Source organism: Epinephelus lanceolatus, chromosome 23, assembly GCF_041903045.1.
Source record: "Epinephelus lanceolatus isolate andai-2023 chromosome 23, ASM4190304v1, whole genome shotgun sequence".
Lineage (NCBI taxonomy): Eukaryota > Metazoa > Chordata > Actinopteri > Perciformes > Serranidae > Epinephelus > Epinephelus lanceolatus.
This window is the reverse complement of record NC_135756.1, coordinates 27,496,723-27,509,648: the sequence shown is the minus strand read 5'-3', so window position 1 is coordinate 27,509,648 and position 12,926 is coordinate 27,496,723. Positions and strand designations below refer to the sequence as shown.

Sequence of the window (12,926 nt, the reverse complement as noted above, 5' to 3'; positions counted from 1 at the left end):
AAAGATTTTTTCAAATTTGCATGGGTGTCCAGTTTGAGTCAAAGATGGACTGATTAGATTTTGGTGGTCAAAGGTCAAAGTCACTTTGACTTTTGACTTTCTCAATCTCGTCAACACAATATCTCAGGAACACCTTGAGAGAATTTCTTCAGATATGACACAAATGTCGACTTTGACTCACCGATGAACAGATTAGATAACTGTGACTGTGAACGCGATATCTCATGACAGCGTTTAGGGAGTATCCTCAAATTTGGCACAAATATCCACTTGGACTCAACAATAAACTGATTAGAATTTGGTGGTTAAAGGTCAAAACATGAAGAAAACAGGAATCATAGAGTGATTATAATAAAAAATAGCACAGAAATGTTTAATAGAATAAAATGATGGTGACATTTTATATCCCATACATAACTTCACAGTGTCATCATAATGTTCTGCATATAACACGTCTGGCCATTATTCAACAGTATAACTCAGGAACATAAGTGGTTACATTTAGTCAGATACTGAATTGGTGACACTAATCTTGAGTGTCCACCTTGACAGTGTGCTGATTGTATTGACCTTTGTTGCTGCTGGGTTGAAGATGTGTGTGAAGTATTCATGTTGTCACAGACGTAGATGTAAACTGTAAGGACAACTTGACTTGTGCACATAGGCAAACAATTGCAAGGCAATAATATCATTCTTGTTTATCTCTACACGTTCAAAAAACTACTTAGAACTGTGATAAAAATCAGAGGCAGTGTGAAGCAGAGCAGTGTGTTTTTACATTTCACATTAAAATAAATCAATCGCATCAATGCATACTGTTGTTAAAACGATCGGGATGATTGATTCAGTACCAGTTACTATAGCCTAGGCTTCCAAACCCTGCATAACCAACTCAATTATCACTTGGCAAAATTCAATACACACATGGTGAGCTGGCAGGCAACCACATTTTACAAAGATGACTCTGTGTAGCAGATAATAACCCCAATCTGCCCCGTCTGTGTGAAGTGTCACATCTTAGGCATATGTATTATGTTGTATTAGGACCAGGAGTCAAATAGCTTAGCTTAGCATTAAAGCGAAAGCAGGGGTAGACAGCTAGCCTGGCTCACTCTAGGGTTCACAACTAACTAAATAACTTTAAAAAGCATGTAATGGTCGAAGATGCCATTTTAAGGCAACATGATTGACAGCCCGTAGGTGTGCTCTCTGTAGTTCACTTCAACACACTGTTATTAACAGGAGGCTGTAGTAAACATGGCAGTGCCACTGTGTACTGTAGTCTGTGACTGTGGAAATGTGACAGCTGACAAACAGCTGAAAAATGTTACAAATGCTTCTGATGAAGTTCTCTCTGTCAATAGACATTTCCTCACAGGAAACACAGGTCTCCTTTTTTTCTGTTGGGCTAACAGCTGCTTATGAGTAGCACCATTTCGTCTGGTTTCGCTGTCTCTTCCTCACTCTCTGTCGCGTCTGTGTAGTCTGTTGTTTGTGTCCAAGATATTGTACAAGATTACTGTGGTTCTAATGTAATGGTGTAGTATAATTTTGTGGTTGTTATTATTGTTTGGATCTCTAGGGGGCTTAGAAAAACGATCTTAACAATAATCCTACTGGTGTCTAATATGTGCATGGTTTGGACTATAATCCATGACTCATGACAGGTTGGTTAAGATTGTTGTATGAATACCCTCTAATGGTTGTCATTAGGGTTTTTAACAAGATATAATACTGAAATGTCACTCCAACTGTGTCTAGAAGCCACAGTATTACAGGAGGAATTACGGGAGGAACAGTGAACCTCCCCGACATGTTCACCATCCTCAGGCTATCTCTACAGTTCCAACTGTAGCTGTCAAACCGAGCAGCAATACATCGAAGATGTAATTGATTTAGGTGAACTTGGGTTAAACAATCTCTCTCTCTCCCTCACACACGCATGAGACACACAACAAAGAATGCAAAGCTAGTACCTGTTTAGTCATGTGTGACCAGTTACAGTTAAACCATCTGCTCTGACCTCATTAGACCCATTGTCTTAACTGTATACTGGGAAGCACACACACATACACAAAGCACTGCATAAGAAACAGCTAATGATGCATTTCCAGTATTCAGTGAGTCTTTGCTCTGCACAAATAAAGTAGATATTAGGAATTTATTCCATCCAAACAAATGTGACATTGAGTTAGATAGAAGACCCTTGTGCATGAAAGTAAAACTTTTATGATGATATGCAGTGACTGTTTCTTCAAATATTAAGCAATGAGCACAGCTTTTCCCCCCATGAAATCAAACCAAATTCTTTATCATATTGCGAAGTAGTGTATCCTAATATTTATGCTGTAATATACTTCGATTTTTTTCTCTACTATGACTAACTCAGAATTATTAGTTGGCGTAATTAATGCAGTTAAGGCAGGGTTACCCTGAGACCTCTTTGAGTGTACCTAAAGGAAATTATTGAATGTTGAGAGCAGATTAATGCGTGCACAGTAAATGAACACAGTCACTCGTGCAAAGAAGCTGTTCATGCTTGCACACAAATATATACTGCAGTTCAGAGTATGACTGGACGTATGACTGAATATTTTACACATACATGCACACACTGCATGTCAAAAAATGTGTAGGTACTGAATGTGTATGCTCCAAAAAATAAATTAGGAATTAATAAGAGTATACGCACATCATGTGAGTAGGTACAAATGCAGATTGTGTGACAAGAAGTCATGAATAAATCACACATATACTTACTCACACGCTGCACGTCTTTAAATTTAAACACCAATTCTAGATTCAGACATGCACTCATAAATAAACAATGCACAATCATTTTGAGGCAGAGCTTGTGATATTTAGCGGAGCATTTGTGCTAAATGAAAGTGTTCTGAGCACAGAAAGAGAAGAATGTAACTTCTGCTTCTTGTTTAATCTATTTTGATTGGGTTTTTTGTGTTGCATGTTTGCCTGCAAATGTCTGCTTGTCCTGATGCTATTCGAATTCTGTTACATTATTCATACGGAAAGCACAGCCTTGTTAAAACACACACACCACATCAATAAGTTTAACCAAAATTCATGCTGTGCAACCCCCCCTCAAAAAAAAAAACAATTCACAAGCAACACAGTATACGAGACATGCACTCATGCATTAACAATGCCCACTCACACTCAGAGTGTGAGGATCAAGTGTGACCTGAGGCCAACCAGTCATGTTTCACCTACAGTTTGACCATCTGCCCTCGTTAGAGCTGTACTCCTTTAACAGTTGCCCCGCTGTTTTTAAACAGCAATACACACTTCTAAATGTATTTTTCATGTATATTAAAGATGCTATGTGGAGCATTTTGACATCCATGAATCATGACTGAATTTAAGTTGTATTTAAAGTCTCAGTCTCAGAATTCTACATTTGGAGGCAAAGCAGGAGGACGCTGTGTTTCAAGCCCAAACACTGCTGAGCTTCCAGATTTTCTGATGACAGCAGATGAAAATGAGATTTTATAACAAGCTCTCAGGGAGTTTGACATTTTCAGATCAGTAGACCCTGAACTTGTTTGCCTCCTCATTTATCAGCCACTCTTTCTCTTTCTGGTGTACAGGTGTCCTGAGCCAGCGCAACTGGGGTAAGAAGTACCCAGCCTGTAACAGTGCTAGGCAGTCTCCTGTGGACATCGACGAGACCTTTACCCAAGTCAGGCTGCAGTACCAGAATCTACAGTTAGAGGGCTGGAACAAACTGACGGCAGAGTCCAGCACCATCCACAATGACGGGAAGACAGGTAAAGTGATGTTTTTCCACTCCTGTTTATTAATCTTTCTTGCAGAGCCTGGTTTTGTTCTTTGAGAAGTAAATCTATAGGAATATTAAACATTATTTGGCCTTTTCTCAACTGTAACTTTATATGTCCAGTTCAAGCTGTGGAAGCCATGACAACAAGCTGTTTCAGTTGTGTAGAAAAATGACAATTTCTTTTTCTTTCAATCCCAGACAAGCACATATTAAAGCAGCAACCAGAGGAAGAAAATGTAGTGCCGTATGTTGTAGATTCGGTCTATGGAAATGATTCTGACATTATCCCAGTGCTGTAAAACACAACATCTTAATCCCTACATATGGAAAGAAGCTTAACTTTCCAGAAGCAGAAAAAAGAAGGATTCACAACTCAGAGGTTAATGAGAGAAAGGAGCAGCGAGGATTAAAAGGAGACAATGAAAGAGAGGAGAGAGAGACCAAGTAATTGAGAGAGAGGCAACCATAGGGACAGCAGCACCAAGAGATCATGGGGAGAAAGATCGATGTCAAGAGGCGGAGATGAAACTGAGCAACAGAAAAGCGGCAACAAATAAAGAGCAAAAGAAAAAAATGTGCAGAGAGAAAGAGAGAGACAGAGCAGGGGAGAAAAATGAGGACGACGTGAACAGACAGTGAGAGGAAAGGCAGCGTGTGGAGTGATGTCTGGCCTGATATTAAACAAATGGAAGCTGTCTGAGCTATCATCACCATCTTTCCAATACAGCCTGGGCTTTGTGTGTGTGTGTGCGTGCCTCCTATACGTTAATGGTCCTAAAATTAATCTCTTTTTCTCTGTGCAGTCAGAGAGGAAATTGCATATTTAAACAGATATTGCAGGCTGTCATGATATTAAGAGAGAAACATGAGACCTGCACAGCCTCACCAAACTCTGTTACATCCTGTCGTGAGCTATCCTTTAACAAAGTAAAACGAGCATCAGAGAATATTGTGCTTAACAAATATATTCTGTAAGGATAGTTACATTATCGGCTTATCATATGATATATATGGACATGACCTCGATCATTTTGCTGACCTTGATATTGCCTATTGTGTTTACATGTGTGTGTTTTTACATGACAATTTCACCCATATTTTAGTCAGCATAATGCCAGAATTTAAAGCAAAGTTTTCCTGATCATTATAAGACTCAGGTGCAACAAATCCTCTTTTTTCCTCTCGTCTCCCGCCTACTTTTGTGAGTCCTAGCAAAGTGTATCTTACAGATAGCCTGCAGCTGCAGTCTTTGAGGCTATAAAATGGCCTCAAAATGACAGTTATGTTCTTTATTGCAATTATTTCTGGGACAATATATCATCTAACAAAAGTAATTATCGTGACAGACCAGTGAGATTGCTCACTTGAAGTTCATATGTGGCTCCAAGAGGCAATTATGAAGAGGTAAAGTGGACTTAGGGAAATTGTCAGCTTTGATATAAGAAGGATTGTTTCACAATTTACATTAAAGGGGACTGATTATGCTTTTTATTCTTTTCTGTCATATATGTATGATGTGACAATGATGAATTGGTAAATATAAATAATAAAGTAAACATGCATAAAAGTAATCCCTATGAGCAAAACGTCAGGCATCAGACCACTCTGAATACTCTGTCTCCAACTGTTTTTTTCTATGATGAAGACAAGCTAACGTCAGCTCAAGACAGATTTCTTTAGATGCTTATCTGCTCCAGGCCTGTTACTGCAAATGTCTGCATTATGTAGCCTTCAATACGTAATGTAGCTACATGCTAATGTCAGGGAAACATGTAATCTTGGTTGCCAGTGTTGTAAATTCCTCCCCAGCTTTGGATCAGATTCCTGCTGGAACATGTCCAGTTGTACAGATTTCGGATTAGAAGCTCTTATTGGTAGTTTTTCAGGATAGAAAGTACAGCTGTATTCTGTTATAGTCATTTCCCGGCTGCAGTGATGATAGACTCAAAGATATGGCAGACCCACAAACGCTGACCAATCAGAGCAAACTGGGCTTTTTCAGAAGGGGCTTTAAGAGACCAGTGCCAAAACGGAGCATCACAGACAGAGGGTGAATACAGGTGTTCCAGCACAGACTGTATGAGGGGAAAAAAGTGTTTTTCTGAGAATTAAAGCATGTAAACATGTTCTAGTAGAAACCCACGAGACACTATCAACCTAAAAATTTAAAAACATTTCATAGGTAATTATCACCTGATTCTGTACCTACCTTTACCTGGAGTGTCTTTCAGCATTGTTTTGGTTTTGTGATACGCATCTTTGCTGTTTCATTTCAGACTCAGTGCTCTCATCTGTTTTTGGTGGACACAACAGGCAGTTTTCATCAAAGAAGCTCTAAAAACAAACTCTGCCTGTCCAGCATTAGACAGTAAACAGACAGTTAATTAGTAGCTGGTGAGCATAGTGGAGCATTTGGCTGCCAAAGAGCCAGATACTCCCTGTAGGAGTTTGTGGAGACCAAAACAGAGCCAAAAGAAAGGGAATATTGAACTTACATCTGTCAGGTTGCCAGAAACACAACTCTAAATGAATACTAATGTTGCTTTGTAGCTGCTGGATGTGTAAATAAGGAACCATGGTCTAACTGTTGCCTTTATATGGTCAGAATATGTAAATGTTTTGTTTATATATTGGTTACTCCAAAGTAGCCAAAAAAAAACCCTGCTATTATTAGGAATATTTATGTTCATTTTTACTGATGTGATGAATGTCAAAAGCCAGAATACTTTGCTAATACTCCAGGATATCAACATTCAATACATGAACACATGAGCTATCCAAGTTGTAGCAGCCAGAAACTGTTGTGTCCTTTTCATCGTAAAAAAACAAGGATTTTGCGTCCATGCCATCACTGAAGAAATGATGAAATATTTTGAGGCTTAAAGTTACCACTTTCCACCATCTTGCCAGTTGCTCAGAGCCAGAAAATTAAAAATTTGGACAAAGCTTGGGAGCCTGGTGGACAAGCAGCAACTGCCACAGCTGAATATTGGGGATAGAAAGTCTTGTCAGTCAAGCAAAGCCCTCAATCGTACTCCTGATTAAGCCTGTTGTCGGAAAAGTTTGACCCTGACAGTCTTCAGTAAAACTCAGCATTTGCATTTCCCGTTTTTGCTCTGTTACTGCAGAGCAGTTGACAGAAAGTTTAAACTAAGTGAATGTGTGTGTGTCTTAGTGTCCATCAGTGTGGAGGGGGAGTTCTTCGTCAGTGGAGGAGGGCTGAGCTCCAGGTTCCGTGTTGGTAGGATCACCTTCCACTGGGGGCGCTGCAATGCAACATCAGACGGGTCTGAACACAGCCTGAACGGGATGAAATACCCTCTGGAGGTAACATATATACACAGCATCTGTTTGTCCATCATCAATACATTTATTGTGTACACATTTGTCTACCATTCAAGCCTGAGGTCAGCTAACCTGCCTGTTTCTTGCTCTCTTTCAGATGCAGATCTACAGTTATGATCCAGATGACTTTCAAAGTCTGGATGATGCTATTAGGGAAGGAGGGAGGATCTCTGCCTTAGTCGTGCTCTTTGAGGTAGGTTGGTTTGCCCTAGCGTTAGAGATCAGCCTGTTCCTCTTCAAATAACAAAAATTAAAGTGATTAGATTAAAGGTGAATATTTGTCTTCAATAGAAGCTCATATTCTTTTCCACAGATCGGATTGGAAGACAGCGAGAACTTCATTCCTGTAATAGAAGCCGTCAACACGGTCAGCAGGTTTGGTAAGTCACTTCTACATACTGTACTATATCTGGGTCACCACTGGGGAAACGAATGTCAAAATCAACTGATTTTGCCTCAACTGTGGATACATAACATCCCAGTTTCATAAACGTAAGAATTCTAGAAGCTACGATATCTAAAGTGTTCGTATTGCTGCGTTGTTGCCCTATGAAATCTACTTTTGCGAGTCAAATAACGTGTGTGTGCTTTGCTTTGTTTTGTGTGTGCCACTTACCTGAAGGGTTGAGAAGAAGGGCTGTAAAAATTTAACAGGAAACTGACATCCCAGCCTTATATCTGCCAAATAAGAGCCCCTTAAATCAGCAGTGTGGGAGCATATTGGATATCAACAAAATGACCAGAGAGTAGAAGATATATATCCAATTTGCCGTTGAAAAGTTGGCAAGTGGGTACAACACTTCCAATATGTTCCATCTTCAAACCCTTGTATGCCCAAGTTAAAGTAAAAAATACTTAACTATTTATCATGCAAAGATCAACCAAAACAGTTAAAACTCTCTGAAAGTAGTTCACAACGTGCTACTATTTACTTTCAGAATCCTGCGGGGATACCATAGCACCAACTAAGGAGGACTGTGACTGTCATTCCCTCTCTGTCTGTGTAACCTTTGTTCAGGGTAGTCTATTCCCATTTAACCACTATAAATGATTTTTAAGTAACCAAACATTACACTATAAGAAGTGGAAATAATAAATGTGTTATTGATGTCTTTTTTTACTTACATAGTGTCAAGTAATAAATTCCCTGATTGATAATTGTGAAAACTATAATATTTCCTCGGACAATAATTATGATGTCAAAATCTCATATCCTGACATCCCTATTATCAACAGAACTAAATTTCCTTGACGCAAAATAAATTGTAGTTTTAGTGTAATTATACCAGACAAGTGTTGATGGCTTCTGCCATCAGGGCCCTAAAACTCTGGAATTCTCTGCCTGAGGAGATCAGGCTGACTAGCACATTACCTGTTTTTAAATCATTGCTTAAAAGATATTTTTAAAGGAAAGCTTTCCATTTAAATGTCTGATTTGTACTTTTTGATTTGTAACTTTTGTGTTTTATTTCCCTTTGTTCTGTTTTTGCCACTGTACACACTATTCTTCTCAGCTCTCAACATTCTTTTAAATATTGTATTGTTATTCTTGCCTTATTTTCATGCACTCTGTGAAGCACTTTGTAACCTTGTTTAGATATGTGCTATACAAATAAGACATGTTATTATAATATTATTATTGTTTGAGGAAGTCAAATAATGATAATGAAAAATGCACAAAAAAATGTGCTTTTCTCTCTCACATGATTAAACTACAAAGGGTCGCTGACTGCTTATGAACGATATCATGATGCACATCATAGACTTAACATACAGTGACATTTTTAAAATGCTTTGTCCCAGGTGATCTTACAGCTTGGGGCAAAACATTTGTTAATGTTGTGACATTTTGTCACTGATGAGACTTTTTTTTTTTTTTTAACCAGGTAAGAGCGGGTCGATAGAAGCTTTCACCTTAAGGTCCTTGCTGCCTAATAACACAGATAAATATTACATCTACAACGGCTCACTAACTGCTCCTCCCTGCTCGGAAACGGTGGAATGGATCATCTTTAAACACACTGTGGCCATATCTGAGACACAGGTCAGTAGGTTTTATCACACACACACACACACACACACACACACACACACATACACACACACACACCGTAATCAATGCTTTTTTTTCTGAACAAAAAAAGTCCTAGAATAAAGACTTTGAGTAACACTATTTCTCATTCACTCTTTTAACCCTGAATACCTTTAAAATGGTGATGAAACACTGAACTATATGACTGGTTTGTTTGACTTATACCTTACCAAGAATGTCACTACAACCAAACTTGATAGCCATCTAGATTTGCTAGAAAACCAAATAGTTTTTCACTTTTTCCCCAGCAGGGCGCAGCCATCTTACAACAAGCTAGTTGGTGGTGTCATGAGAATGGTTGTTTACTAGGAATGCTAAGTACCGCACTGTACCTCCTAGTTTAACTAGTTTCTAACTTAATAAGTGTTGATACAGTGGAGTTTAAGAGTTAAGATGAGATACAAAGACCCAGGGACAAAGTTAAAAACCAAATGCAAATGCTTTTTGAGCCAATAAGACTAAATATATTTTACAAAAAAGCCATCAAAGAACAAAATATGCTTTACAATACCAAGTTCACCAAGCCTAGTTTAACAACTTCTATAAGCAGTTAAAAAAAAAGGAGAACTATTCTTGTGATGTCACCAACTAGCTTGTTGTAAGATGGCTGCACCAAGTTGGCAAAAACGTAAAATCCTTGCAAATCTAGGTGGATATTAAGTTCAATTGCAGTGCCATATCTTGCCCAAGGTAAAAATCAAAGGAACCACAATCATACTGTTAAGTGTTTCATCTACTCTTTAAGGATACTCTAGCACGGCCGACAGTCATGAAGGAAAAGCCTCTTTTGAAATCAATGACAGCGGCTTCAACTGCTAAATTGATTTATCGTTGTGTCTGATGAAAGCCTTGGAGCTTTATGATACAAATTTTCAATGCTTTATATTTGAAATAACTACAATGTACACTGGCTTGTATTCAGTTTAAAAAGACAAACATCTGTTGTTAAGTTGACATCACTGCTGCCTGTAGTTGCTGTGTCTAGTTGTAGTCAGTGGCTGGTTTCAGGTCAGCTGTCTTTGACATCTGTGCACAAAATAAAAACAAAACCTTGCACTGAAGTGATGCAATGTGACATGTTTAGTCAAAATGTGAACTTTCAGAGTAGGGTTTCTGTAGTGGTATGATTTTGTAACAAAGGCTTGTCATGCAGCGACAACACAAGCTGAAACTGTAACGTTACTGCAGATTGATTCCAGGGTGACGACGTTATAAAACCTCTGTGGAACGTCTTTGAATGAAATCATCTGTGTAATAATCATCAATTATGTAGCAGAACAGTGGCGAGTGAATGAGGTCATGAAAGTGGTTTTGTGTGTATTATATGTGCTTGTGGGTTTGTGTGTGCTTGTGTTTGTCTGTGTTTGCATGATTGAAACGGGGGTGGCAAGGCATGACATGTGCACATCGTAGCTAACCAAAAATAGAGCAGTGCTGTCTCTCTGCCTCTGCCTGGCACCAGCACAAGCCTCTTACACACACACACACACACACACACACACACACACACACACACACACACACACACACACATGTGCGCGTCGGTTTTGGGTTTGTTTTGGCAACTGCATAGAAACAGGGAAGATGCAACAGACACGTCTTTCTTCCCTTTGTTTGACTTGCTACTCTCTCTCTTCACCTATCATCTCTCCTCTCTCCGTCTGTCTGGCTCTCTCTCTGTACTCAGTTGGAGGTGTTTTGTGAGGTGCTGACCATGGAGCAGGCCGGGTATGTGATGCTGACGGATTACCTGCAGAACAACTTCAGGGAGCAGCAGCAACAGTTCATGGGTCAGGTGTTTGCCTCGTACACCGGAGTGGAGGACGTGCTCACACCCAGTACGTCCTCAAACGACCCAAACAAAACGTTTTGTTTGTTTCACCGTCATTTATTTCTTCTCTTAACTCATTCTCTCTGAGCTGAAAGTCATTTCAGTTCATTTCATTTTAGTGTAGCTTACTTTATTTCTCATTCAGTGTCATGTTAACACACTACACTACATTTATTTTACAACAGTGGTTAGTAGTTACATAATTTAAATAGCCAATAGCCCAGCTTGTATCAGTATGGTATTGAAGTACCTCTGATGACCAGTAACAATCATGATACCATCTAATCTTTGTCCGCTCCTTCCAAACCCCAGCATCTGTCCTTTCAACCACTGAAGTCCATTAATAATATCTGTAAACTCATGTCTGAATGTGTAGCCAAAATCACCAGGTAACAGGACATGCTTTTGGTATCGGAATTACTGTGTTTTCTGTTTGTAGTCATTTGTAGACGAGTAGTATTGACCAATCACATTTGAGCAGCAGGTAAACAGTCTGTGTGGAGAGGTGGAACGCATTGACCAAAATGCAGTCTTGGAATCTGTCAGCTATTGTCTGGAAACATGTAAGATAAGATGAGATGAGATGAGATAAGATAATCCTTTCTTCATCCCACAGCGGGGAAATTACAGCAGCAGAGGGACAGCGCAAACAGGAAGCATCAGCAGAAAAAAACACAAAGCAATGTATATACGAATCAGTAAAAAGACAAACACAAGTTGGTGTTAGTAAACTGCACAAACGAAAGAGCAATATAGTAAGCAAACAGTACATAACAAAACATAAAGCACTACATAAAAAGTAAAGTATAATACAGACACAGACTGGCTGATTTCACATTATTGACTCACAGGATAGTGTAGATATTAAACAGTTAATCATAGACTGAGGGATGATGTGAGCAGTGAAAAATTAAAGCAAGATATAATAAATAGGCTATTTACATTATTGCATGTATCATGTGTAGATATTTAACAGTTAGTTAGTTTCATATTAGCTTTTTTTTTAACGTATCTGGATTCCTATGTAGATATCTGTTTATAGAGATAAGTCAGAATGACCGGCCTCTGGAAGAGGAAATCATTGCCCCGACACTGCTTGCTACACATCCCAGAATATTTGCCGTTGCCCCCAGGGGCTTATCATCTTCAGAACGATAGCCAATGGGTTCCAAGATTGGTCCATGACAGCTGCATTTTGACACTAGAGGAAATCTCTTCAGCAGTAATACAGTATATCACTGCACTCAAAGATGCAGGTGTCTTGGCTGGAGAATGAAGCTCCTAAATGGGACCTAATTCAACTCAGTGGAATGTAAATGTAAAAAAAAAACACATGTAAATTTTATTTCTAAAACATGAATGTAAGTCCCAAATTGTAAGCAGGAAAAATGAAGAAGCTAAACGATTAGTCAATTAATTGATCAGTTGATTGACAGAACAATAGGTAGCTGAAAGTAATCGTGTTAATTATTTTTTAAGCAAAAATAGTGAATAAACGTCAAATCTCCGGTTCTAGTTACTCTAATTTAGAGTTGCTCTTCTTGGTGCTGAGCCTGTTTTGAAATGGGGCGGGCTTCGTGCCCATAGGCCATCTCACAGCTTGCTATGTGGACTATGAGAACTGATCACTGTGCTACATGACTGGTGGTTACGATTTTGGGTTCACATTCATGTTGTAGATAACACATTTATAGAATATTTTTATATGTTTGCATTCCCCTGAGCTCAATTTGATGCCATACTTCTTAGAATTGGAGCTGATAAGTCGTGCACCATCACTTGTCTTCTTACAGAGGGTTTTAGTTGTAAAACAGGCCAGGAGGTAAGCCTGGACTAGCAGAGATCTCAGCAGCCAAGTA

At 39.0% G+C, this 12,926-nt stretch overlaps 1 protein-coding gene across 3 annotated transcripts in view; it reads left to right on the top strand.

Annotated features, from left to right (window-relative positions):
- ptprz1b (protein tyrosine phosphatase receptor type Z1b) overlaps positions 1-12,926 on the top strand; it is an 83,450-nt gene that overhangs the window by 43,092 nt on the left and 27,432 nt on the right. For all 3 annotated transcript variants that reach the window (XM_033615297.2, XM_078165122.1, XM_078165123.1), the window contains exons 3-8: positions 3,609-3,788; positions 6,975-7,126; positions 7,242-7,337; positions 7,458-7,524; positions 9,031-9,188; positions 10,924-11,074. In XM_033615297.2, coding sequence (XP_033471188.2) covers positions 3,609-3,788; positions 6,975-7,126; positions 7,242-7,337; positions 7,458-7,524; positions 9,031-9,188; positions 10,924-11,074 — 804 coding nt within the window. The remainder of the gene's footprint in view (positions 1-3,608; positions 3,789-6,974; positions 7,127-7,241; positions 7,338-7,457; positions 7,525-9,030; positions 9,189-10,923; positions 11,075-12,926) is intronic.